Source organism: Neophocaena asiaeorientalis, unplaced genomic scaffold (genome assembly GCF_003031525.2).
Source record: "Neophocaena asiaeorientalis asiaeorientalis breed wild unplaced genomic scaffold, Neophocaena_asiaeorientalis_V1.1 scaffold114, whole genome shotgun sequence".
Lineage (NCBI taxonomy): Eukaryota > Metazoa > Chordata > Mammalia > Artiodactyla > Phocoenidae > Neophocaena > Neophocaena asiaeorientalis.
In genome coordinates, this window is record NW_020173116.1 from 9,516,420 (window position 1) to 9,539,800 (window position 23,381).

Consider the following 23,381-nt stretch of genomic DNA (forward strand, 5'->3'; position numbering starts at 1 on the left):
AATTACAGTTTTCTGAATTTGTAATTTAAATTTTATTTTGGTTGTTTCTATCTGTTACTTTTCTGTGCTAGTCACTGGGGAGTTTATAACAGCTTATTCCACCAGTTTCCAGACTCTAAATCTGGTGTTATTTTAGCACATAGTTAAAAAACATGATTTTTATTAGGCCTGTATGAAAGTTCTCAGGATAACCTTTATATGGCAATTGTAATTATATTGTTTGTATTCCAGACAGCGAAGTGGAAATAATTATGGTGAATTTTGATCTAAGACCACCAGAATGCAAAATTGAAATGTTTTGCATTTGAATCATTTTGACCTAGATCACTGGATAAGATTTTGGAAAATCATTTGAAGATTGACAAAAGTATAGATAAGCAAAGAAAAAAGTTTTGTGTGTGTATGTGTGAGAGAGATTTGTTGGTCAGTGCTACTCTTTAGATTAAAGGAGGACGTCCATATCTGGCTTGTTGTAATGTTGTTTCCATTCATTTGTGTGCTTTTGTCCAGAAAATCAAGTGTTGAGGATAGTATTTGAATAAAGCAGGGTATGAACTTATTCTTTAATATTTTAAGTTGATGTGGTGGTAAATTTTCTTTAAAACATGCTTTGAGATATTTTTCAGAGTTTAGAATTGCTTTAAAATTGGACCAGATACATTTTCCAGATACGGAGAACCTCTTCTTCTGTGTCAGCTTTTTATAAATAATCACTCTCGGATGACTACTCTGTCATTTGTCACTTACTATGTCACTTACTAATAATCTGTTCAGATTTAGACTTCATCAGTTATATAACTTTAACAAGGGGAATATTTTCTCATTTCAGTTTTTTTTCTGAAAAATTCCTTTTGATATTAATGAAAATATTAACTGTTGTGCTTTGCTGGTTGAAACAGTTTTAAAACAGTTCATTTGGAAAAGGAAGTGATGTTGAAGTTTTCATGGCAGAATAATTGTTTTGTAAAGAAGCTTTCATTGTTTTGGCTTTGTTAAGCTCTCCACTTTCCCCCACCTTTTCTAGTTTAATAGAGAGAATGTACGGATTCCAGGAATGCTGATTATTGACACTCCGGGACATGAGTCTTTCAGGTAGGAATGATTTGTGTCTTTTGTCATCAGGCAAACTGCTTGAAACCATTAAGTCTCAAAGTTCAGTGAGTGAGGAGTTCTAACTAGTCGCTAGTCTTGGGGTACTGTTTTGAGGTCTGTGCTCCCTGTAACTGCCAATCCTCATCTGTGCCTCACTGATTTAGTAGTACTTTATTTGGATACTTGTTTTTTGTAGAGAGAAGTCTTTTCCACTTTAAAAGAGCAAATCCTAATACATACCTGGTCTATCTCCTATGAAACCCATTACAGGTGGAATTTTGTCCTGTTACCTCTTGGCCATGTTCCTTAGCGCAAAAAACTTGGTCAGTAAAATTGGCAGAAATAATGGAGTAACTTCTGGAACTAAGTCATTCCAACTGATGTCAATTCACTGTCAGATAAGCATTTGGCAAGTTAAGGGCTAATGGCACTTGAATTTAATGCATGTACTTGATTTTGTTCTTTTTTGTTTAGGTTTTACAAAGAAATTAAAATTTTAAGTTTTTAAAATAAAAGTATTAATTGCAAGATTTCTATTTATACATCTTTTTCTTTTCCAACAGTAATCTGAGAAACAGAGGAAGCTCTCTTTGTGATATTGCCATTTTAGTTGTTGATATTATGCATGGTTTGGAGCCCCAGACAATTGAATCTATCAACCTTTTGAAATCTAAAAAATGTCCCTTCATTGTTGCACTCAATAAGGTAAGCTCTCCTTCTGAAAAATTAAGTTGTGAAAATATGCTTCTTATTTTTTTGTGGTTAAAAAAATGTAATATAACTTTCATGTAAGAAAATGCACTTAACGCTAAATGTACAGTTCAGTGTATGTTGACAAAATTATATGCACATTTAACCACCATCATTCAGAATATAGACTTACCTCCATATTCCCAGAATGTTCCCTCATGTTCTTTTACAGTCAGTGTGCCCCTTCTGCACCCCCAAACACACCAGCCTTCTTTGTGCTGCCATAGACTAGTTTTGCCTGTTTTATAATTTCATATTAATGGAATTATACAGTGTATAATCTTTTGAGTCTGGCGTTTTTCACTACTCATGTTAATATAGATTTATCCGTGTTGTTGCATAGGTCATAGGTTGTTCCTTTTTATTATTCAGTAATATTTCATCATCTGGCTAATACATTTTAACACTTGATCCATTTACCTGTTGAAGGATTCTTGGATTGATTACAACTTTAGGTTATTAGTGAAGCAGCTATAAACGTTTTTACACAAGTCTTTGTGTAGACGTTTATTTTCCTTTACTTTTAGTAAATATTTAGGAATAGAATTGCTGGGTCATATGGTAGGTATATGTTCAACTTTATGAGAAAATGACACATTTTCCCAAAGAGATTGTACCATTTTACATTTTTTAACCCACAATTTGGAAGAGTTCCAGTTTCTGCACATTATTGCCAACACTTAACCCTACCTGTAGCCATTCTGATGAGTGTGTAGTGCCAAAGTATACTGGTTTCATTTGCATTCCCATGATGACTAATGGCATCAAACATCTTTTCATGTACTTGTTCCATCTCTGTCTCTCTGAAGTATCTATTCAAAATCCTTTGCTCATTTTTATTCGATTGTTGTCTTAATTCAGTTTTAAGAGTTCTTTATATTGTCAATAGAAGTCCTTTGTCAGTTATGTGTATTGCAGATATATTCTTATAGTCAAGGACTTAGTTTTTCATTTTCTTAATGAGGTTTTTGGAAGAGCAGTAGAAACTTCTAATTTTAGCAAAATCAATTTATGAGAAATTATTTTTTTTTATAATTTGTTGCTTGTGTTCTATATAAGTAATCTTTTCCCACCCCAAGTTCATGAAAAATTTCTCCAGTGTTTCTAGATATTCAGCATTTAGATCTATGATGTTTTTAAGTTAGTTTTGTGCATGGTGTAAGGTAGGGTCAAGGTTAACTTTTTTCCAAATGTATATCTACTTCAAAAACCCCTTGTGAAAAGATTATTCTTTTCCCCATTGAATTACTTTGCAGTCTTTGTTGAAAATTAATTGACCATGTAGGTACATGTTTGTTCTTAGTATTTCTCTTCTCTTCCATTGACCTATATGTCTGTCCTTGTGCCACTGCTACCCTGTCTTGATTATTGCAGGTTCATAATAACGTCGTGAAAACAGGTGGGGTGGTTAAGTTCTTCAACTTTTTATTTCTCAAAATTGTTTTGCTTATTTCAGGGTCCTTGAATTTCCATATAAAGTTTAGAATCAGCTTGTTAGTTTCTTCCTTCCGGGATTTTTATTGGGGTTGTATTTGTATATAAATTCTGGGAGAATGGACATTTTAACAAAATTGAGCCTTCCAATCAGTGAACATGATGTCTGTCTCTACATTTACTTTACTTTACTTTGTCTTGACAATATGCTACAGTTTTATTATCTTGTGACCTTTTAAATTCACTGATTAGGCCTAGTAGCTTTTGTAGCTCGGATGGGAGTTTCTGTATACGTGATTATGTTATCTGCAAATAAAAACTGTTACACTTTTTCCCTTATCTGTATCCTTTATCAATTTATAAATGTTTTTCTTCCTTATTGCACTAACTAGACCTTCTAGAACAATGTCGAATAAAAGTGGACAAGAAACAAGACATCCTTGTTTCTTCTCCATACTTACCATTAAGTATGATGTCAGATGTAAATGCACTTTATTAAGCTGAGGAATTTCCCTTCTATTCCTAGGTTGCTTAGTATTGTTTTTTCTTTTAAGTCTGGAATGGTTGTTGATTTTTGTCAGATGCTCATTTTGCATCTCTTGATATGCTTATGTGGTTTTTCTCCTTTATTCGGTAACAGCGTGAATTGCTGTTGCTGTGGGGGTGAGGGGCTTTACTTTTTGTTATCAGGACTTTATTGTTTTTAGAGCACTTTAAGGTTCACAGCAAAACTGAGGGGAAGGTACAGAGATTTCCGGTATACCCCTGTCTTCACACACGCACACCCCCCTCTGTTCCCAGTGTCCTCCACCAAAGAGGTGCATTTGTTACAACTGATGAACCTCCTTTGGACACATCATTATCACCCAGAGTTCATCGTTTTCATTGGGGTTCACTCTTGGTGTTGTATACTCTGTGGGTTTGGACAAATCTAGAGGAGACTGACCACTAAGCCTTCTTCCCAGCCACCGCTTCACTAGAAGACCTTTGTAAACTGAACCCTTTCTAAGTTTGTCACTTTTTTTTAAAGGAGAGATGACAATTCTCATTAAGCTCTGATCTGTACCAGTTGCAGAGATAGGGTTGTTTTCTCTCATTTCTAAGTCATGAATCCTGTTAAATAGCAATAACAAGAATTTACTGAGTGCCTAGTAGGTATTGGGCACTTGGCATGTATTACTTCCAACTATTGTATTAACTTTGGAGAGAGAAGATTTCATGGGTTGCTCTAATTCAGTTTGAGCTTATAAGTTTCCGAGTCTTTTATTATACAATGTACACACCTAGTAGACCATTTCCTTCCACTTCATTTTGTTAATTTTGTTTTCTTCTAGGAGTTCAACTGTTTGTTTCTCTAATTTATGAAGGTCATTTTTGAATCTTTATTTATTTTCTAAAGTTATAGTTACTTTGTTCAAACGCAGACACATCCTCCCTTAGGAGTTTTCTACAGGCCTATGCTTTTGACCTCTGACTTGAGTGTGGATTTGCCAGTGGTGGGCAAATCTGGATTAAGCAGGCACGGTGACCCTAAGATTGCAGTCTTCTTTGTATCTTGGAAATCTCCATTTGCTCTTCATTCCTAGAACGTTTCTAGTGAAGATGACAGTCTAACAGGATCTCAGTCTTCTCTTCCTCTGCAGGCACTACCTTAGTCACTCGCTCTTTCTAGTTTCGTTATTGTCTCCAGAGAAACTACATCCTAGGAGCTCTGAGTTAGCAGAGTGGGACAGTGGTTAAGAGCTTGGCTTCCAGGGTTTGAATCTTGGGTTCATATCCTGGCTTTGGCACTTCAAACTGTATAAAGAGGGTCCTTAATTAGCCTCTTTTTGCCTGCAAAACAGAGCATTACTGGATTTTTGTAAGAATTAGAGGCGATAAAACATGTCAAGTGTTAAGACTAGTATCTGATCAAAGTAAGGGTTCAAAACAGGTTAATTATTATTACCAGGTAGAAAAGCTGTGACGTAAATATTTTTATGCTTTCTGTAAATTTGCTATATCCTTATTTTTTAAATTGAGGTAAAATTTATATACAGTGAAATGCACAGAACTTAAGTGTGAAATTGAGTTTTGATAAATGTATATACATCCTTGTTGCACAGCCCAAATTAAGACATCAGACTTTGCATCACCCGAGAAGTACCGATATGCCCCATTCCAGTCAATCCCCAGCCCCTCATAGCAACCACTGTTCCAAATTTTGTGCCCATGGGTTAGTTTTGCCTGTTTCTTGAACTTCATGTAAATCAAATTTGACAGAATATGTTCTTTTGTGTCTGGCTTTTTACATTTAACATTATGCTTCTGTGATTTCATCCATGTTGTTGAGGGTGTGAGAAGTTTGTTGCTATTTAAAAAACATGTCATTTTTTAGAGCAGTTTTAAATTCACAGAGAAATTAAGGGGAAAGTACAGAGATTTCTGATATACCCCCCCACCCCCCCACACTCATAGCTTTTCCCATTATCAGTATACCCCACCCAAGTGGTACATTTGCTACAGTTGATGAACCTATACTGACACACTCAAAGCCTGTAGTTTACCTTAGAATTTACTGTTGGTGTGGTGCATCCTGTGGGTTTGGACAAATGTATCATAATATGTATCCACCATTATAGAATTATACAGCCTTTTCACTGCCCTAAAAATCCTCTGTGCTCTGCCTATTCATCCCCCCACCTTCCACCCACTGGCAACCACTGATTTTTCTACTGTCTCCATAGTTTTGCCCTTTCCAGAGTAGTCATATAGTTGGAATCCTACAGTATGTATGTAGCCTTTTCAGATTATCTTCTTTCACTTAGTAATATGGATTAAAGTTTCTTCCGTGTCTTTTTGTGGCTTGATAGTTCATTTCTTTTAGCACTGAATGATAATCCCACTGTCTAGATGAACCTGTTTATTTTTCCTTCACCCACTGAAGGACATCTTAGTTGTTTCCAAGTCTTGACAATTATGAATAAAGCTGCTGTAGACTTTTGTGTGCAGGTTTTTGTGTGCACGTAAGTTTTCAACTCCTGGGTAAATAACAAGGAGCACGATGGCTGGGCTGTATGGTAAGAATGTTTAGTTTTGTAAGAAACTGCCAAACTGTCTTCCAAAGTGGCTGCACCATGTTGCATTTCCACCGGTCGTGAATGAGGGTTCCCGTCACTCCACATCCTCACCAGCATTTGCTATTGTAAGTGCTTTGGATTTTGGCCATTCTGATAGGTGTGTAGTGGTATCTTGTTTTAATTTGTATCTTCCTGGTGACAAAAGGTGCGAAACATCTTTTCATGTATGTATTTGCCATCTTTATATCTTTTTTGGTGAGGTGTTTTTTGTTAAGTATTTTGGCCCATTTTCAAATTGGATTCTTAGTTTACTTACTGTTGAATTTTGAGAGTTATTTGTATCTTTTACATACTATTCCTTTATCCAGATGTGTGTTTTTGCCAATATTTTCTTCTAGTCTGTGCTTTGTAATGTCACTCTCTTGAGGCTCTTTCACGGAACAAAAGTTTTTAATTTTAATTAAGTCCAGCTCATCAGTTCTTTCATGGATCGTGCCTTTGGTGTTGTATCTACGTAGTCATCACTGTGGCCAAGGTCATCTGGATTTTCTCCTGTTATCTTCTAAGAGTTTTAGAGTTTGGTGTTTTACACTTAGGTGATCGATTCTGAGTTAATTTTTTTGTGAAGGGTGTAAGGTCTGTGTCTGTATTCAGTGTTTTGCCTGTGGACATCCAGTTGTTCCAGTACCATTTGTTCTTTACTATTGATTTTTTAAATGTTAAACCAACCTTGCATTACTGGAACAAATCCCACTTGGTCATGATATATTTTTCATATATTGCTGGATTTGATTTGCTAATTTTGGGGGGGAGATTTTCATGAGTGATTTTGGTATGTAGATTTCTTTTAATATCTTTTCTCTGGTTTTGCTATTAGAGTAATGGCCTCCTAAGATGAGTTGAGAAGTATTTCCTCCTCTGTTTTCTGAAAGGGTTTGTGTAGAAATGATATTATTCTTTAAGTGTTTGATAGGATTCACTAGTAAAGCACCATCAGCATGGAATTTAAGTTAAGTGTAGGTTATTTACGTTTTTTACTTTTGTCAGTATAGAAATTTGTGTCTTTCAAAGAACCAGCTTTTGGTTTTATTGATATTCTCTATTGTTTGTTTTGTATTTCATTGATTTCAGGGTTAATTTCTATCATTTCTTTATACTTACATTTGTCTTCATTGTTCTTTTACCAGTTTCTTAAGATGGAAGCTTAGATGTTTGATTTCAGATATTTTTTTCTTTTCTAATATAAGCATTTAAAGGTATGCTTAAAAGCACTGCTTAGACATACTATGTTTTTATCATTTAGGTTGAAATATTTTCTGAATGGTTTTACTTGATACAGAATTCTAGGTTTAAAAAATATTTTTTTCCTTCATCATCTTCATTTTCTGGCTTTTATCTCTACTCATTCTTTGTTCCCCAGTATGTAATGTAGAATTTTTTGATTGCTTTTAAAAAGACTTTTTCTTTAAGAGTTTTGTCAGTGAGATTATTTAATAGTTTTCTTTATATTTATCCCACTTGAGTTTGACTTTCTTAGAAAGTTCTTGGTCATTACTTGTGCAGTTATTTTTCTGCTCTCTTTTCTTACTCTTTCCTTGTTTAAGTGTTTGATAGAATTCTAGGACTTTACTTCTCTTAATATTGTCTCATAGTGACTGAAGTTTTTTCTTTTCTCCATCCTTTTTTCTCTACCTGCTTTGGTTGGGATAGTTTTTATTTGCTTTATCTTCAAGGTTGCTGATCTTTGGCAATATGTAATTTGCTTCAGCTCATCCAGTGATTTATTTTTTTTTCATTTCATATATATATATATATATATATTTTTTTTTTTTTTAGCTCTACAAGTTACATGTTTTTCCTTTAAAGTCATTGAATATATTTATAATAACTATTTTAAGGCTCTTGTATGCTAATTATATACCATCATTGTCATTTCTGGGTCTGTTTCTACTTACTGATTTTCCTTTTTGATAGCATTCAGATTGGTCTACTTTTTTATATTATCACCCTAGAATGAGCCAATATATTATGCCTTTTTGTTTGTTTTTACTCTTAAATAATCTTCTTTATACCCATTTATCATCTTTTGAAAAGTGAAGGAAAATAGATTATTTTCTATATTTTTCATGTCATTTTCCTGGTGATTGTACTTGGCTGTAATTAATCCTTTTTCCTGCATACTACTTAACATAACCATTTTGGAATTCCAACATATGTTAATGTTCCTAGGATAATTCTAGTTTTTCATCTTTTGCAAGAAATGGCAGCCTCTCATGAACTGGTTGGAGGCTGGTAGGCAGTGTGGCACTTCAAATTTAAGAGGGGATGCAGTTGAGCAGACTGTGAAGGGCTTTTGGTACAATGAAAGTAATACACTCTTCCAGATATGTGTGATATACATTTGGAATTTTCTGGAGCTTTTAAATTAACCTTAATTAACTTCCTGAGTGTTGTGAATGCTTTAGAGATGTTTCTTATGAAAAATACTTTTCCAGATTGATAGGTTGTATGATTGGAAAAAGAGCCCCGACTCTGATGTGGCTGCTACTTTAAAGAAGCAGAAAAAGAATACGAAAGATGAATTTGAGGAGCGGGCAAAGGCTATTATTGTGGAATTTGCACAGCAGGTAAGAAAGCTTTCCCTTCTTTACGAAGATTCTATATCATAGAATATTTTTTCTTCTTTTACATTGTCTTTATAATTAAGTCACTAATTTCATTAATACTGGTTCTGTTCCCCTATTAATGGCAATTAGCATTTTCATTCTTTTCCCTTCTCCCTTTTCCTTTTAAAATCTTTATTTCAAGACCTCTCTTTGTAGTCTGAATGTTTAACTTTTAAAAACCAAATTGACTTGGAAAGAAACTACTTTTCTGCAATATGGTTAATACCTCCAGAATATACATGATCTAAGTGTTTTTGAAGATTTTTCAGAATGAAGAGCCATTATTCATCCAGCTTCTAGTTAGTCATTTCTGTTCTGGAGACCTCCTTCCACCACTCGGCCTGTGGGAATGACTTTGCTTTTTATGTCTCTAGGGGTTGAACGCAGCTTTGTTTTATGAGAATAAAGATCCTCGCACTTTTGTGTCCTTGGTACCTACCTCTGCACATACTGGTGATGGCATGGGAAGTCTGATCTACCTTCTTGTCGAGTTAACTCAGACCATGTTGAATAAGAGACTTGCACACTGTGAAGAGCTGAGAGCACAGGTGATGGAGGTACTGTCAGCTTTTCAGTTTATTCCTCCCCCCACCAACCCCCAAACAGGGTTCTTGGGTGGGGATGTCTACTAATTTAGATTTAATCTCAACATGGTGCATTGTAGCCTATATTTCACTCCCTTTGCAATAAATGTCTCTTAGGTTAAGGCTCTCCCAGGAATGGGCACCACTATAGATGTAATATTGATCAACGGGCGTTTGAAGGAAGGAGATACAATTATTGTTCCCGGAGTAGAAGGGCCCATTGTCACTCAGATTCGAGGCCTCCTATTACCTCCTCCTATGAAGGAGTTAAGAGTAAAGGTAAGTCAGGGTGGTAAGCGTTGGCACGTGTGGACTTGCAGTGTTTAAAAATTCTACTGAGGTGGTTTCCTCACTTCAAGAGCCACCTGGCTTAATACACAACACACACCCTTCACTGGTTTAATTTTAGGTGTCTTCATGCAGGAGGGACCATCCATCAGAGTAGAGATGTGTGAAAGTCCTTGTTTACCAACTAAGTTTCTCATAAAAATCAAAAGTACATTGTTTTCGTTCTACACTGGTAGCTAGTTACTAGTGTATGTTACTGGCTAGTATGCACCTTCTGTTCTGTGACTTGTCTTTTTACTCATTCTGTAGTAGCTTGAGAAACAGAATTATTTAACTTTAATGTTGAATTTATCAGTCTTCCATTTGCACTTATTGCTTTTTGTATCTAGTTTAAAGAAATCTTTCCCTGTTCCAAGGTCATGACAGTATCGTCTTACATCGTCTTCTACCACTAACCACTTTTCAAATAAACGTGATAACAAATGTTTTGATCTCTGTAGAACCAATATGAAAAGCATAAAGAAGTAGAAGCAGCTCAGGGGGTAAAGATTCTTGGAAAAGACCTGGAAAAAACATTGGCTGGTTTACCCCTCCTCGTGGCTTATAAAGAAGATGAAATCCCAGTTCTTAAAGTAAGTTATTTTATTTTTTCCTCTAAAGCTGTTTAGAGTTGTACCTTGTGTCAGTAGAGCACACACTAAGAATGATGAATAAGATGGGCATCTTTGTCTTTGTGAAGACTTATCTGGTGGTCTCTTAACAAACAGTTGATGCTTTTAAATTACTTCAGTTTGTATAATCATGAATTAGCATCTTAAGAAACTGGAAAAAGAACAATGAAGACAAATGTAAGTAGAAAGAAATGATAGAAATTAACCCTGAAATCAATGAATAAATGATTATATATATTCAAGTTAGAACATTTTATTTAAATAAAAAATGAACCAGAAGCTAGAAGTTTATTCCTTTTTTTTTTTTTTTTTTTTTTTTAAAAATACTCAGCTATATAGATGGAACTAAAAAAATCTCTTACTAGGTTTTAGGAGTCATTTTAAAGCCTGTTTGCCTATTTTCAGGAACCGATGGCACACATGAGCCCAGCAGAGTTTCACAAAAGCAAACATTGAGACGTATTTATTCTCTTGCCAAGGAGAAGATAGCACTGTCCCCAGCACGCGGCTCTTGTCCTTTGCTGGGACCATTATTCTTTAGGTAGCACCCAGGCACTGTCGCCAGGGAATCGGCCCCCTCAGGGCCTATGAGAACAGGGCAGGCATCCCTGTGGCCAGTCTTGAGTATGGGTGGACTTGTGCATCTTTAATGGCATCGACATGGTTGTTTTACTTACTTCTGGTCAAAAATCTCTTCACCTTCAAAGGAGTGATGATGGAGTAAAGGGCTGCTGAGATTAGGGTATTTCATCATTAAATACCTTTGGGCTACTGTAACATATTACATTCATGTAGTACTATTTAAATTTAGAAGATTCTTATTTATCACGTCATTTCATTCACCCATCTACCCTGCCAAGTGGTGCAGAGGTTAAACATATTTCGACATTAGTAAACCTAACATAGACAGAGGTGAAGTGGGATACAGCTCAGTTACGGCCGCCAAATCTCTCTTTCCTTTCCCGTACAGGTTCTGCCATGCCTTGCCCGTCCTAAGCCTTGGTTTCTTATTTTCAGATGAACACCTAATCAAAAACAGGAACAGTTTAATTCTAGGCTGCTGAGATAGAGGTGTATTTATAACCTTGTCAAATGTAATCTTTTTTCAAGGATGAACTGATCCATGAGTTAAAGCAGACACTAAATGCCATCAAATTAGAAGAGAAAGGAGTCTATGTCCAGGCATCTACACTGGGATCTTTGGAAGCTCTACTTGAATTTCTGAAAACATCAGAAGTGCCCGTAAGTAATGGTACCTGACTCCACGAGAGTCAGTGGTCGGCATAGTTTATGGCGCTGTTCCTGTTACCCAACACAGGCAGTTAAACTAGGAAACTCCCTTTTTACAGTATGCAGGAATTAACATTGGTCCAGTCCATAAAAAAGATGTTATGAAGGCTTCGGTGATGTTGGAACATGATCCTCAGTAAGTAATTTCTCTTCTGCTGTAAAGGCTTTTATGTTGCCTATTTTATTTTAGTAGAACTGTTATGACATGGTCTGGGTTTCATTGAATGATCTTTGATGTGTTTTAACCTTTTAGGTATGCAGTAATTTTGGCCTTTGATGTGAGAATTGAACGGGATGCGCAAGAAATGGCTGACGGTTTAGGAGTTAGAATTTTTAGTGCAGAAATTATTTATCATTTATTCGATGCCTTTACGAAATATAGACAAGACTACAAGAAACAGAAACAAGAAGAATTTAAGTAAGTTGGTGGTTTTTACCTACTTTGGATCTTTGGTAATAAAGTTGATTATTTGAGGATTTCCAAATACCAGCCAGGTGTGTAGACAACAGAAGCATGGCACTCGCTCGTCTCCCGGAAGCTGCATCCTCAGGTGGTGTGTTGTACGCCACAGATTTGGCCCACCTGAGACACTAGCAGTGTGTGAACTTGGCCCACCTGAGACACTCTAGCAGTGTGTGGACCAATCCTCTCTGTAACATTGCTGCTTAGTTTTAAATTTTCTTTAACTTGGCAGACCTAGGTTGCGTTAATGGGTGAGTAGTTGCTACATCTGGGGACTTTATCTTGCTGGAGTTCCTCATCTGGGGTTGCATGGAATGGAGGTAACACCGTGAGAGTGTGGAAAATTAGAAAACGAAAGGAGGTGAGGCATTCCTTGGCAGGTGTCATTCCTCGAGCAGACCTGACAGAGCCTGTGGTGCAGGGGAGCCCTTGTCAATGGACCTGACCAGGTCCCTGCCTCTCGGAGCTTAGGGGAAGACAAGTGAAGAACACATGAGAAGTTGGGATAAGCGCAGGATGAAGCAGGGCAGGGCCTAGATAAGGCGAGGAGAGCTGTGGTTAATAGTGTGGTGGGGAGGCAGCTCAGCTGGGGAGAGTGAAGCGAGCCGCCCAGACACCCAGGAGGTGTCAGGTGGAAGGACACCACCAGCCAGCAGGGCCGTGTTCAGAGGTGGAGGCAGCCACAGTGACCCTCGGGGAGGGTGGCAGGAGCTGCGGTAGAGAAGTTGGCAGCACCCATATCCTGTAGGACCCCGTAGGCCACAGGCGGGGTTTAGGGGGCTGCTGGTTAGAGCCTGTCAGGAGGCCCCCGTAGTCCAGGCAGGACATGGTGGAGGCTCAGACCAGCGTGACCAGAGGGAGGGATGGCTCAGTCTGAGGTACATTTTAAAAGTAGACTGGTAAATACTGGGATTTAGATTGAGGTGTGCTCACTTTAGATCATGAAACCTGAAGGGGAAAGACTGAAGTTTGATTAAGAAAATGCTACAAACCATTAAAGCATTCTAAGCATATGCTTCATAAGCACAGAAATAGTGTCCTTTTGGATCAACTGATGTGGGAACATGGTAGAGAAAAGGAGGATGTGGTTTGATACCTGTGTGGTCCTCAGAATAGGCCTCACACGGGCCCCAGGACACACCTGATGGTGGATTCCACCGAGGCACTCAAGCTCCATCTTCAGGGGCGGGGCTCAGCCTTTGGTGTGGGCCCACCGTGCTCCTGTGATGCAGCTGCTCTGAGGGGAAGGAGGAGGATGAAGAGAGGATGTAGCACCCTAGGGACCCCTGAGCGCCGACGTGTGGCCTTCCTGCTGCCCTCAGCTGAGGGGAGAAGAAGCCTCATATTCACCTGCATTTGCTTTTTTATGCTTCGAAGTGATTTTGTAAGCTTAAAAATTCTTGGGTTTTCTTTTTTCCTTTTAGACACATAGCAGTATTTCCCTGCAAGATAAAAATTCTGCCTCAGTTTATTTTCAATTCTCGAGATCCGATAGTGATGGGCGTGACTGTGGAAGCAGGCCAGGTGAAGCAGGGGACACCTATGTGCGTGCCTAGCAAAAATGTAAGTTCTGGTTGTACTTTTTAGAAAGTGTGTCATCTCTTAAAGCAGTTCTGGGAAGTCAAGAGTGATAAAAAACAAATCAAGCAGCGCTTGTCACCTCCTGTAACTTATACAAACTCAGTATCAGTGTTCCTTAATCAGTGTTGATTCTCAAGCACCTGGTGTCAGTGCTTCAGGTAATGAAAGTTGCAGAATTATTGCTCTTCAAAAGTTTTTGGTGTTTTGAGTCTGGGGAAAGCTTAAAAAATAGTATAATGGACACTCATGTCTTTCCTCTAGATTAGCATCATAGCTAAGAAAAAATAACATTAATTCAATAAAATCTGTAGTTCACAGTTCACATTCACTTTTTACCAACCGTCCCAAATGTCTTTAGTAATGCTGCTTGCTGACCTGGCCCAGGGTTCCTTCGAGGTGCACTGCATTTGGTTATTAGTGTTTTAGTCTCAATGATGAACGGTCTGCCATTCTTTTTAAAGAAGAGTCCGGAACAGCAGTTCCACAGAAGATTTCTCAGCTTGGATTTGTCTGGATGTTCCCTTGTGACTAGATGCAAGTTAGAATGGGAAGGCGACTGTGCACACAGGTGCTCCTGCGCGCCTCTGAATTGTCACGTGGGTTGTCACTGTCGCAGTGCAAACTTGGGTGATCAGAGAAGGTGCTGTCAGCTCAGCATCGCCATCAGAGACAGGTCTTCGCGCGCTGTACTGACTCAGTCACCTGGAGCACTGAGAGTCCCTGTGAGCTTCCCAGCGGCTTTAACCACCGTTGACAGTCCTCGCCTGAGTAGTTATGACATGGATGGTGGCAGTATTGTGATCCCCCTTCCCACACGCTTCTGTAAAGAACCTTCCCCCCCCACCCCAGCCTTTTCATTAGGTATCTGAAACACGCCGGGGTTTTTTTTGAGACCCCAGTTATCCAGCGTTTGGTCACTGGGAGCCCCGTTCAAGCTGCCTTGTGTCCTTGCACATAGCACTTGGGGCCCTTTCTTCCTTTGTGGTGCATTAAGGTGCTCCAGGCTCATCTAGGACTTTCCCTGCCCCAGACTTGGTTCCTTTAGTGGGAGACGGCACCTGACGTCCTCCGAGTGCTGTGACTCACTGCTTCTAGGAGTCATGCTTCTCTGCCAGTGGCTAAGCTAGGACACTTACTGACAGCAGTGATCTCCTGTGTGGCTTCGGCCAAACCAGGTTACCTGTTTTTACTCTCGCTGCCCTGTATCTCTTAGCAAGACAGGCAGCAGAGCGGGATGTTGTTGTTGCCTTCCCCAGACTGTGACTGAGGGCAGGTCGCTCCCAAGTCGCATCCTCAGAATGAGCAGCAGAGTCCTCAGCGTGGCCGCCGGGGCCCACACGACGGGTCCTGCCCCTCTGCCTGCATCCCCACCACCCCAAGCATTTCTGACTCAGGACTTCCGTGCCTGCTGTGGCCTCTCTTACTCTGGGAGCTGTCACGTGGAAGGGCAGGGTGGAAACACGTCAGATGGACAGAGCACTTTCCACGTGTCCCAAAGCACACGAGCGACCTCCTTTTGTCCTCACAGCCATCTTGTGAAGGCTGACGGGGTGGGGTGGTGTCACCCCCAGTTCTCCAGTGAGAAAAATCACACTGCGGAGAGACCCAGAGACCAAGGTGATAGAGGGGCACAGGGCCCAGGCTTTGCAGCTGGCTCATTCGCTCCAGTTACATGAATTGTCCAGTTTGGGTGCCTGTGACTGCCACGATTCCTCTGCCCACATCGTAGTTTCTGTTATTACTTTACAGTTTGTTGACATTGGAATAGTAACAAGTATTGAAGTAAACCATAAACAAGTGGATGTTGCAAAAAAAGGACAGGAAGTCTGTGTCAAAATAGAACCCATCCCTGGTGAATCTCCCAAGATGTACGGAAGACATTTTGAAGCTACAGACATTATCGTCAGTAAGGTAAGTATCTCACTCAGCAAAAGTGGCCCCTTTTAAGGAAGGGGGCCGTCGGCTCTTCTGATGGCCTTTACTCAGGAGCTGAGGGCTTGGCCTGTAGCCTGGCCTCCTGACAGAGTGCCCGCTAGGACTCTAGGTCGGATCCCCAGCAAACAGATGTGCTGCTGGCATCCTGCTCCCAGAAAATGCAGGCAGGCAGGCTGGCTCCGCGTTGGCGGTTTCTGCCTGAGCCGTCCGTCTGTGATGAGCAGGGTCGGGGCCCCATGCTCTTCTTTGGCACTCGTTACGTTGTTTTTGTTCACTGTGTGCCTTGGGCCTTACAGATCAGCAGGCAGTCCATCGACGCCCTCAAAGACTGGTTCAGAGACGAGATGCAGAAGAGTGACTGGCAGCTTATTGTGGAGCTAAAGAAAGTATTTGAAATCATCTAATTTTTCCACACGGGTCAGGAATTGGAGTAAATGCAAAATGATGTTGTAATACTACCAAGAAAAACAAGGCAAAAAATGGAATGGACCTATCTGAAAACTGATGAACTAATTAAGCATAGAAGGAAAAAAAAATAGGCGTATAAGATGTTTTCCATGAGAAACCAAGAAACTTACACTGGTTTGACAGTGGTCGATTACACGTCCCCACAGCTCCGGCTCCGGCGTGCCTGCGCACTCGTCCACGCCTTCCCCAGTCCTCCTCTACTGGCTGCTGTTTTAAAGGTTGCCCTTCCCCAAATCTGGATTTTTATTACAGATCTAAAGCTCTTTCAATTTTATACTGATTAAATCAGTACTGCAGTATTTGATTAACCAAGCTTCTGCAGATTTTCTGATACTTGGGACTTTTTTGAGGTAAGAAATACTTATTTATGCATACCCTTCCCACAGTGGTGGTTTTTTTTTTTCTTTCCCCCATGCGTTCTTCTGCCATATGCCCTTAGGAATTTTTTAAGATAGAAGATTAGGCATTCTGGTATTTATCTGCTTTGTGTGAAACCACGGTGTAAAGCAAAACTGGCTGCTCCTTACTGCTTGTGTGGTCACGAGAGTCCACTGTACTCAGCACACAGTTCTGAACTCCAATAAAGAACCCAGACGCTGACCCGCGAGCTCTGCTAGGCTTCATGTCAGCGTAGCTGCTCTTCTGTGAGTCTCCAGCCCCGTGCAGCTCGTTCTCTCAAACTGTTTTTATTAACTATCATCATACCTTGTGTACCAGCACATGTTAACATTAGGAATTCTTATACCTCCATCTTGGTCTGCTTTGTCCTAGCAAATTCCATCATGCATACATTTTCTGATGAGACAATCAATCAATCAATAGGGTATTGATTACCTGTTTGGACTTAGTGTAAACACTAAGTTGTTACAGAGGCATCATAATGGTTTCTTCATATTAGTCTGATTGATTGAAGTTCGTTTGTTATGGTTTTCCTGAAGAATGTGGGAAGTGGGTCCCTGAGGTAAGAGATCTATTAGCATCAGAGTAATTCTTCTGGCAGATCCCTAATATCTGACTACCTATTTATAGCACAGTGTTGAATGAAGTCAGTCAGTGTGGGGTGTTGGAAGAAAATGTTCCTGAGTATTCACTGGCATAGAATTATAAACTATATTTTTAAAGTGTTATGGCATAACATATAGCATAGAAAAATACTTTTATATACATTTGAAAATCTGGACCATTCTTCATTAGGATTGAAGTTTCTCAAGGGCCAGTAGAGGCAAAGACAAAAACCTCTAAACCATCTGGGGGACATGATTTTTCCCAGGAAAAACTTAATCTTCAATTGTGTGTGTGTTCTAATTCAAAAATATGTAAATTCCTCCTCTTGGAAGAAGTAAAGAAGATTTTCTTAACATGTTCCTGTGTTCATGCTTTGGGTCAGGAGTGATCAGAGGATTTGGAAGCTTTCTTTACCCTTGCTTGGAACAAGCAGAACACCAGTTTGGGCCCCCTCAGGCATTTCAAAGCTTAGCATGAAGCGTGTAACGGTCCAGCCGTAATAGTTCAGGATTTGCTTCCTAAAGGATTCACAAAAAGGAGCCTGTACAAAATATACATACAGTTCTTTATTAAACAACTGTAAACACTTCACTGTAAAAATCCATAAAACTTTATAAACAAACATTTTGTAAACAGAATCTATGCTACAGTAAAAGAATTAACACAGTTATTTACATGCAATACTGACAAATTTGGCACTTATTGAAAAGAAATGTACAAAAACACTTGGCTTAAAAAGAAATTTAAAATTATAAAACTCAGAGCATTACTATCAATCATGCACTTTGCAAATACCTCACAAGCACTTATGGCACAGCTAGCGGAGAGCAGCAGGCTCCCTGGTCATGTTCATGGAACTTTTAATGTGCTTCCGTAAGTTTGCTGTAAAACCACCTGAACATTGTCTAGAATAAAGTCAAATGCCATATTCCAAACCGACTCCACCGACTGCTGCATCAGCCTGCAGGTGAGGAGAGACAAGCGATCAGGAAAGACCCGATTCCTAGAAATAACTCAAAAACGTACTTCTATGGTTTAAACTCTATAAACCTTGAGAGGAGGAGCAGTCTCGTTTTGACCATTTTATACTCCCCAGTCAATGTTACGGCACCTCTTTCTCTCTCTGGCATTCAAAATACAGGCCTTCCCTTTTCAGTAATGCTGAAGAGCAGTTACCATACATACCGTAACTGATGGCCAGAAAGGGCACGGCTCGCTCACCACCTCCCTCCAGTAGCTGTGGTGACAGACATGCTGTTTTTTTTTCCCTTTGGGTAAAAGCACGGAATAGTTACCTTTTCATGTATTTTATAACTAGGTCCAGTTTTTCCAAATCTTTTTCCTCTATTAGATCAGTGCAGTATTTCACAACTTGCAGAATGTCTTCTTCCATTGGATCTAGAGAGGGGAGAAATCTCAAATGAGGACCAACTTATGCTTTATGAAGGAGAAAGGGCAGCGATCTGCAGGGACCAAGGAAACTACGTGCTACGATAGTGACTCAGAGCTGCCACACGAGTGGGCTGTGGTAAGGAACCTTTCCGAGCCGCCCACAGAGGTCAAAAGGTTGGGGGGGGGGTGGCTGGTTTACGTTCATTCGATTTAGGAAAATAGTTCCTCTATAGAGCTGAGTTCATGTTCTGTAGTCATAGGACATCACGTCTCAGTACCAGCCAGGCCAACCTGAAATGGTAGTTATCCATTCTCTGAGCAAGGTCTTCACATCACTGAATTCCACAGCTCCAGCTAGGTTGGGTGCTGGGGGTCTAACACACGCAGACGGCTCAGGCTGCAAACCAGAAAGGCCAGCAACACCTGAAGTGGAAGCAGAGAGTTCTCCCTGTTAAGAAAACAAATAATAGAAAGTGCTATATTTACATAACATCGAGTACATAAACATCTGATGGAAAGAGAAGGTCAAAGTTTAAAAAGCATGAAAGAAGTTACCAGAGGTTTCTCAGAGGCAGGACCTTCATGTTTCAGAAATCCATCAACTAACTTCTGGGGACTGCCACAGGCCCCTGGCAGAGTTTTTGCAGGACTGTTAAGCAGCATATTTTTCAAAGGGCTCTGAATCTTTCTGGGGGGACTGATGGAGCTTTTTTTCTTGTTTCTTTTCTTTTCTTTCACCGCTGCTGGTTTTAACTGCAGTAGCGGGTTCTTTGGCACTAAAAGAAGATGGACATAAGATCCTCAACACAACATGCCTGGAGAGCAGCACGGGCCCCTTCCTCCTCCCAAAAGCAGCCCTGAACACACGCACGCACACAGCACAGGCCTCCCTGAGGTGGCCCCGCATTTCCTAGGGTTGCTCAGCCACTTACTGGTGACATTCGGGACCTGCTACTCTATACGGGGCTCGCGGCAGTCAATGAAAACTCACAGGCGAATTCCTTCCAGCAGTTCAGCAGGGCAGTATTCTGTTTTCATTTTAAATGTGGTATTTGTGACGCATGTTCAGAAGAAACCTTCTTCACATTCTGGGCTTTAAACCTACATCCTCTGAAGGATCGGTCTCAAAGGACAACTGGCTTGACAGATAATCAATTCAAAAGATTTCTGGGTAATAGCTTGTTCAGACTTTTAAGTCAAGAAGCTACAGATACAAATCCACCTAGGACTCTTGACAGCACTTAACCTGTACTGCGTACTAGTTCCGTTCCCCTGATGTGAAGAGCACTGAACATGACTAACAGCTTAAAGACTTGGGCCATCATATATATATACTACAACAAACAACAATTTCATGTCTCACATCTTCACTTCTGTTACGTGTCACTTGCAAAGCTTACCGGATGTGCTGGCCTGCTGCGGGTGAAGGGTGTTTTCTCCCTGCCTTTGTCTTTGATCGTAGGCTGCTTTCAGCTCCTTTTGAAGCTCTGCTGGAAGGGCCGCAAACACCTCAGGGTCCACCTGGTGGAAAAGAGAAAGTTCAAAGTCAAACCTGAGCTGACTCTATATAGGCGGCTGGTTTATATTTTTCACAAAATAGACTTTATTTCAAATCATACTTTTCTGATCTGTATGAATTAGGTCCTCAATGTCAAAGCTCATAAATCCTCACAAGGTTATAGGGTGAGAATAAGGAATACAGCTTTGAATGTGAATTGACTTAATTAAAAAAACAAAACAAAAACACTGTGCAGAACCACCAGGGCAAGAAGCACTAGTAGGAAATGAGAAGCAAAACGCAAGAAAACAGGTGCATATGTGATGTTTTTCTTAAACATCGAACTCTGATTGTGTTACTGTCCCTAGTGTACGGTTACACATCTTCACCCTGGTACTCGAGTGTGGCCCAGGGTCTTCTCAGGCCAATGAAACAGAGTGTTTCTGTCTTTGGGGTGGAAGCTGTGAGTACCCACACCCCATAGCCTCCCTCTTCTCTGCCCTCTGTTGTCCACACTTGGCTGCTCTGTCAGTTTGTGTCCCGCAGGTGATGCGGAGACAGGCCATCCCTCCTCCCCCAAGGGATGGAGTCAGCCACTGGGAGGTTAAGGGGCAAAGGAGAAAAGGAAAAGAGAAGTGCCCTGAGCTGGGAGCCAGATGGCCGAGGATATTCACACTATGGTAGAAGGGCCTCGATTCAATTCACCTGTGAAAATGCTGGAAGGGCTATTACATTAATTCCCCCATCGCTGTTGGATTCTTGAGGTTCCGGTATTTGTAACAACACTGTCCCAGCTGGCTGTGGCGACACCCCTGTGCTGTAGCCGTTTACGGGCTCTCTCCTCCTGTCACCAGGCGGCTGCCCCTGCTGCACAGCACATACTTGCTCCACCTGCTCCCGGAGGTCAGGTGGAAGCGCTTCCAAGACAGACTGATCTAGCTGTAAGACACCAGGCAGATGCTGAGATGATGCATTTCCAGAGTTCATGCCCCACTTTCCTTTCCATTGCAACATCATGGATCGTGAACACAAGGTGCAGATCATCAAGCTAGGAGAGCCACCCCCAAACCAGCACGTTTTTGAAACATCTTGGTCTTTTGCCACTGATGCCTGGCTGGTCATGCGTGGACTCGAGATGACAAGGGCAGGCCCCTGGCCGGTACCCCAGGGTCAGCTCAGCCATGTCTCCTCACTGAACCTCCTGCACAGGAACAGACAGACAGGCGGGCCCTTGTCAAGCTCAAATCTTAAACTTTGCCCAGGGGAAGCGGCCAGTGCCTAAGGTGCATGTCCATTTCTGGGATGAGGTAAAGAGTCCTGGGTCAGAGGCTGGTTTACCTTTCAGACAGGAGACTATCTGCCCCCAAATATAAATTATATTCGTCTGAGCAGCAAGCTAGGAAAAAGGGATTCTAGAAGTTCAACTCTCCAGCCTACACACTAGAATCCTCTGCCCATCCATCCCTTTGAAAACAAGCAATTACCATACGCCGATAGGCCAGTCTTACCTCGCTAGGAGCCACCATTTTGGGGTCACTCGCCAGCACCAGGGACCTCGTGCAAGCACTTCTCAACCGCCCCTTTCCCTGGCCTCACAGCCAGCACATCCCACCACTTAGGGGAACAGAGAAAACTGATTTTCCCAACAGAGCTTGAAGTGCTATGTAAAGTTTCCAAGAAGCAAAAATGCCAACAGCATACCACGTTTACAGACCACACCAACGGAATTAATAGCTGGTGTTAGGAAAATCATTTACCCTATAGAGAGAACTGTTTGCAAATGCTGCAAGAGAAACCTTTGACAAAAGGCCTCTACTAATGAGCAGCAAAGCCGTGCTGTTGACCAGAGCTGTGTCCATGTGATCACAACTGTGAGAGGGAGGTCCACAGGCTGCCGACAGTGGCAGTTCACAGAACGGGCTTTCTCATCCACGTTTTACAACCCGCGAGAGTCGCAAATCTTTGCAAAAGCACAATCTTGCCCTGAACTTGTTTCCCATTTGGAACTAACACCATGATCCACCCCGTCAAGCTGCCCTTTCTCCCTTTCTTGGCTGTATTGATAACTTAAAAACATCATTTCTACTGTAAAACTACTTTTGCACTGACATCATATTTACAACTATAAATACATACCTGGGAAGGTGATGGGACCTCTATACTCAGGTTAAGTCTTGATTTTAAACTGATGGGAGAATGTAGACCATTCCATTTCCCTGAGGACTCAGCTTTGCTAGTAGTAACAGGACTGACACTTGATGTCAGATGTGAAGACAGAGGTGGCAAGAAAGTGCAAGTTCTAGAGGCAGATGAAACTTCCAGATCCATAGCAGCCAGAAATACTGAAAACACAGGAAATGACATAAAATAGCCTCTTCACTGAGGGGGAGAGGGAGGGGAGGAAGGGTGCACTTTAACCCATTACAGATAAAGCTTTATTACTGATTCATCATAATTCAGAATGTCAGGCTGTTTCTGAGAGTCACAGGCAGCAAGGCTGGACGACCTGTACACTAACTTCCCACTCCGGACGGTATAAGCTCCAAATGAGAACCACGCTGACGAGCACTGACCTTCCTTGTGCTCCTCTTCCGTAGGCTTCTTAGCTTTCTGAACTTGGAGGAGGTCAAGGACAGAGTGTGACCCACCAGGACAGTGGCTTGACTGAACTGCCGGGCGACTGGGACATGCAGAAGGGTTTGGTTTAGTCGGAACCAACTGATTCACATGAATCCCAACCTAGAACCAGAATAAAATAGGTTTCTAGGAAAAAAAGTTAAATTCAAACAGCCTTTTATACAATTTATTACGAAAACGACTTCTATACTACCTATACTAGCTACTCTCAATTTTAGAGTATCTAATCTACCCAAACATTATCTCTTCAAAATCAGGAACTCCAAAAATGTGGAATACTGTACCACCGAATTTCTCATCAATTTGAGTTTTTGTGGTTGTTTATTTTTGGCCATGCCGTACGGCCTGTGGGCTCTTAGTTCCCTGACCAGGGATTGGACCCGGGCCCACAGCAGTGAAAGCGCCGGGTCCTAACCACTGGACCGCCAGGGAAGTCCCAATTAAGTTTTTAAAATAAAACTTGAACAAAATTTAACCAGGGGACAGTCTACTTGCAACCTTACTTTAACCTATCATTTTTGTCAATAAAAACCGGGCTTGGGGGTAGGGTGGGCAGTGGGTACGCGGC

At 40.8% G+C, this 23,381-nt stretch overlaps 2 protein-coding genes across 9 annotated transcripts in view; one reads left to right on the forward strand and one right to left on the reverse strand.

Annotated features, from left to right (window-relative positions):
- The window catches only part of EIF5B (eukaryotic translation initiation factor 5B), a 67,745-nt gene extending 50,104 nt beyond the window's left edge, over positions 1–17,641 (forward strand). For all 3 annotated transcript variants that reach the window (XM_024743722.1, XM_024743720.1, XM_024743721.1), the window contains 12 exons: positions 1,025–1,092; positions 1,656–1,797; positions 8,831–8,962; positions 9,376–9,558; positions 9,703–9,864; positions 10,374–10,505; positions 11,655–11,786; positions 11,894–11,970; positions 12,088–12,252; positions 13,722–13,860; positions 15,628–15,789; positions 16,110–17,641. In XM_024743722.1, coding sequence (XP_024599490.1) covers positions 1,025–1,092; positions 1,656–1,797; positions 8,831–8,962; positions 9,376–9,558; positions 9,703–9,864; positions 10,374–10,505; positions 11,655–11,786; positions 11,894–11,970; positions 12,088–12,252; positions 13,722–13,860; positions 15,628–15,789; positions 16,110–16,217 — 1,602 coding nt within the window. In that variant the 3' untranslated portion in view covers positions 16,218–17,641. The remainder of the gene's footprint in view (positions 1–1,024; positions 1,093–1,655; positions 1,798–8,830; positions 8,963–9,375; positions 9,559–9,702; positions 9,865–10,373; positions 10,506–11,654; positions 11,787–11,893; positions 11,971–12,087; positions 12,253–13,721; positions 13,861–15,627; positions 15,790–16,109) is intronic.
- Positions 17,642–17,832: 191 nt separating this feature from the next.
- REV1 (REV1 DNA directed polymerase) overlaps positions 17,833–23,381 on the reverse strand; it is a 73,626-nt gene continuing 68,077 nt past the window's right edge. For 5 of the 6 annotated variants that reach the window (XM_024743725.1, XM_024743723.1, XM_024743724.1 and 2 more), the window contains 8 exons: positions 22,750–22,915; positions 22,313–22,518; positions 20,882–21,115; positions 20,079–20,199; positions 19,234–19,454; positions 18,970–19,126; positions 18,582–18,684; positions 17,833–18,247 (listed from right to left, as the gene is read on the reverse strand). In XM_024743725.1, coding sequence (XP_024599493.1) covers positions 18,136–18,247; positions 18,582–18,684; positions 18,970–19,126; positions 19,234–19,454; positions 20,079–20,199; positions 20,882–21,115; positions 22,313–22,518; positions 22,750–22,915 — 1,320 coding nt within the window. In that variant the 3' untranslated portion in view covers positions 17,833–18,135. Of the gene's footprint in view, positions 18,248–18,581; positions 18,685–18,969; positions 19,127–19,233; positions 19,455–20,078; positions 20,200–20,881; positions 21,116–22,312; positions 22,519–22,749; positions 22,916–23,381 lie in introns of those variants that run through there. The other variant, XR_003003095.1, reaches the window with a different exon arrangement.